The 3,669-nt window shown below is 36.3% G+C and overlaps 1 protein-coding gene across 1 annotated transcript; it reads right to left on the bottom strand.

Annotated features, from left to right (window-relative positions):
- Positions 1-229: 229 nt before the first annotated feature.
- Positions 230-2,227, bottom strand: LOC108377386 (cactin-like). The gene has a single exon (XM_017633643.1). It carries the CDS (start codon positions 2,165-2,167, stop codon positions 419-421), a length of 1,749 nt encoding a protein of 582 aa, XP_017489132.1. The 5' UTR covers positions 2,168-2,227; the 3' UTR covers positions 230-418.
- Between the last annotated feature and the right edge of the window lie 1,442 nt (positions 2,228-3,669).

Raw genomic sequence — 3,669 nt, 5'->3', positions numbered from 1 at the left:
TTTCCGAATTTTACAAAAAAGGGCATATTTCAAACCCAATTTGTAAATAAATTAGTAACCCAAAATTACAATAGTGGATGTTAAAATAATGGGTAGACCCTTGGCTACAAGTGTGTGCAATTTTTTTTTGGATCAGGTCACCCCTTTGGACGCAATACCCCGAAATAGGTGGGCCACTTACTAAACAGTACCCGGAAATTTTAACAAGGAATAACTTAAAAACTATTAGCATTTGTACACAAAATGTTGATGATATCGGTCAATGAGCACCTCCCCAACACCCCCTGCGAATTTCATTAAAAAATTCGTAATACTTTGGGTGATATAGGAAATGGTCCATTATAGGAAATCTCAGCCCTATTTATTGTGAAAAAATTTAGAATAGCCATTATTGTCTACTTTTGTTCTCTTTACGTTTTCAATTTGTAACTAAAATATATAGCTTGTAATTTTTCATGTCTGTACCATATATAACTTTAGACATTAAATACATACATAAATAAATAACAGAAGGCGTATGTGTGCTTACCAAAAAATATTGGGGTGTAGTATTTTTATCGATAAGGTCCGGATAAAAAATATTAAATTTGTATCCTTGAACTATTTTGGGGGGAGGGTTATCCATGTCGTAATGAGTTTGATTATATTTATTCCATTCGAAACCGGTATGCACGCGATTAAAATACCGAGGTTTGCGAGGTCTGTATTTGTCGGATGCTATTTGAACTATCTCCAGAGGTACTTCTACAGAAAATTCGGCATCGTCTTTGTCCATTTCTTTACGCATGGTGTTACGCATATGGCTTTCTTCTTCCGTAAATGCTTCCGTTATTGAACTTCTTTCTGACGCTTTTGCACGCAATTTTTCAATAGCACTAAAACTATCTTCCTCAGTAATAGTTGGCAAAGCATTTTCATCATCAAGGTTTTGGACATAAGTTGGACTGTATTTTCCATCTTCGTACATATCAAAAAATCGCTGTAAGAGGTTTAATTCATTTTTGAATTCCCTATTATCATTATCAAATGTCTCAATATAGGTAGAATTAGTTTCTTCGTTATTAGATGTCGACGGGGCATCAGAACGCTCGGCATCATCTTTAGTTTTTAAAATATTCAGTTTTTTACGCAAGTTCTCGTGATGTTTATCTCGCAAACGGGCACGAGCCATATGTGCTTTTAATTGAGAAAGTAAACTTTCCCAATAACTTATGTCTACACCGTCTGACCTTGATAATATTTTATTTTCTATTTTTGTACGGAGTTCATTTAGTTGCTTCGTATTTTTCTTACGGAAAATTTCAGCAACATCTTTTGCTACGCAGTCATGTATACCCTCTCTTCGAGAACATGATCCACTTTCATAATCTGGATTATTATTTGCACTTTTCTTAAGCTTAAATAGTTCGTCCTCTACAATAACAGTCATATCATTCCAAAAATCAATATTGTTCCCTTTATCTAATTCAACGTAGATTTTTATGTCCACCAATAGATCTTCGAGATCTTTCAAACTGAGGCCATTCAAAAGGACATATGGTTCGTGCATTTGTATTTCATTTGTATCTTCTGGTTTAAAACCGGAAAGGTACTGGGCTAATAAATCAATCGGCTTCGCTCGTCCATCCTGTATTCTAATTATACTTCGCAGTCGAGCTTGTTCCAAATGAAATTGGTCTTCTTGTAACTCCCATTCTTGAAACTGTGCAGCTTCTTTTGCTCGCTGTTGCAAAATCGACTGGTCTTCGCGTGCTTGTTTTTCTAATTCCCGCTCCATACGCCTTTTTTTTACTTTTTCAAGCTCGAGCTTATTCTCGTGTAGTTTTTGTCTCGATAGTATATCAACAGTCTCGCTTGACACATCTTGAAGGCCTTCTTTTTCCAATTTCTTTGCCCATACAAATGTCGAAGTTAAATTGGAATCTCCAAATGGATTGTCCTGATCGGTATAGTGCTGATACTCTGTATCCCAGCCCATTCGTTCTCGCCTACGCATTTCTTTCGCATCCTTTTCCCGAAGGCGACGAGCACGCTTTTCTTCAGGAGTTTCCTTTGCTTTTATATCTTCTTTTATTCGCTTTCTTTCAAGATTATCTTTTACTCTACGTTTTTCTAATTCTTTAATTAAATTCATTGAAGTAGACGGTAACTGACGCGGCGAAGACATCTTCGCGAAACTCCGATGACGTTGTTAGAACTAGGGACTCGAATTTCGATACGATACGGTACCATATCGATACTTTTGGCATTCGATACCGATAGTTTAAACACGATATTTTTTGGAATCGAGTACCAGAACCCTAGTATCGTTTCGAATGTCATAAACTCACATTACAACGATAATGTTATTAACAATTCGTCCCGATATAAATTGGGCTTTAAAGAGCAGAAATGTGTAATTAGTTAGGATTGCATGTAGTGGAATTTGACCCCGCGACCTCGGTGCTTTAAGTCAACACATCAATCTCTACGTGCTGTTACAAAATATGTTAGTGTTTGACCGAGATTCTCCTCCGATTTGTCGTGCGCGCCTTAATGTTGTGGCACAAGAGGGGTCCCTACCAGTGTTGCCGCGAATCATTTTTACTGGTAGCCAAATTCCTTTAAAAAAGGGCTAAAGAGAGCTAAAAAAAGTCGTTGTGGCTAAAAATGGTAGCTTAAATATTTTACTTACTTTAGATAAGCGCAAACGTCAAGCTGTGAAGTTCTACTTATTTTGTGCCTTGATTGTTCTTTGTATTTTGCAAAGTTTATTGTGCTAATTTTGAGTAAAAGTTGCTATAAAAAGTGCCTACGAGCATCTTAGTGTGATAATAACCGAAGCTAAGTGAAAGTTTTGTGATTTTTGTGGTTTTTACTAAATTTAATTAAATTTCACTAGCTTACATCAAATCTTGCCGAGTCATTTGTTGTTATCATTGTTGTTGTTATTCCTTTGTAGTTAACTGAGATCGTTTCTATTTTTGCACATTTCTTTTTGCTCCTTTTGTTTACTTCGTTTAGTATTTCTTGTCACAGCTGTTTGCGCTGTCATAATAGAGTGATACTCAAACTGTTCGCTACATATATTTTTAAGCTAAATACATCAGTGTTGTGTTAAACTTATTTTGCTTGTGTTATTAAATCTTTCAATATGAAGTGTGATCTTGATAACTGCCAAATTAAAAGCGAATCTGAACGCTACTTATCGTGCTGGCTCTGTGATGGTATTTGCCATCTAAAATGTGCTGGTTTGACAGGAAGAATTCTGGACGCTATTAATGATGGCAAAGGTCTTCGCTGGTCTTGCTTAAAGTGCAGGTCAACCGAAGTTGATCTCTTTAAGTTGTTTAGGCAAACCAGAAATAGGTTTTCTGAGGTAGGGAGAGAGTTGTCGGTACTGACCGAAAAATTTAAACATTATGAAAATGTATTTAAATCTTTCAAATGCTTAGATACCGTACAATCTATGAAGGACATTCATGTGTCAAAACGTAAGCGTCTTCATAGTCCGCCTAATGAAAGGACCGTTCCACGTCAGAACAATCTTCCGAATGACTTAATTAATCGTTCATAACCCCCTTACATAAAAGCGGTAGCAGGTCTTCAGTGGAGAACTACCGGGGCATAGCTAAGCTTTCTGCAATTCCTAAATTATTTGAAGCAATTATAACAAATCGGTTGACGCAT

Source organism: Rhagoletis zephyria, unplaced genomic scaffold (assembly GCF_001687245.7).
Source record: "Rhagoletis zephyria isolate East Lansing unplaced genomic scaffold, Rhagoletis_zephyria_1.1 Rzeph_scaffold_12007, whole genome shotgun sequence".
Lineage (NCBI taxonomy): Eukaryota > Metazoa > Arthropoda > Insecta > Diptera > Tephritidae > Rhagoletis > Rhagoletis zephyria.
The sequence above is the reverse complement of the archived record's forward strand: the minus strand, read 5'-3'. Positions and strand labels throughout refer to the sequence as shown.

Coding starts and splice junctions, on each gene's coding strand:
- LOC108377386 (XM_017633643.1), bottom strand. CDS start 2,167: ATGTCTTCGCCGCGTCAGTTACCGTCTACTTCAATGAATTTAATTAAA.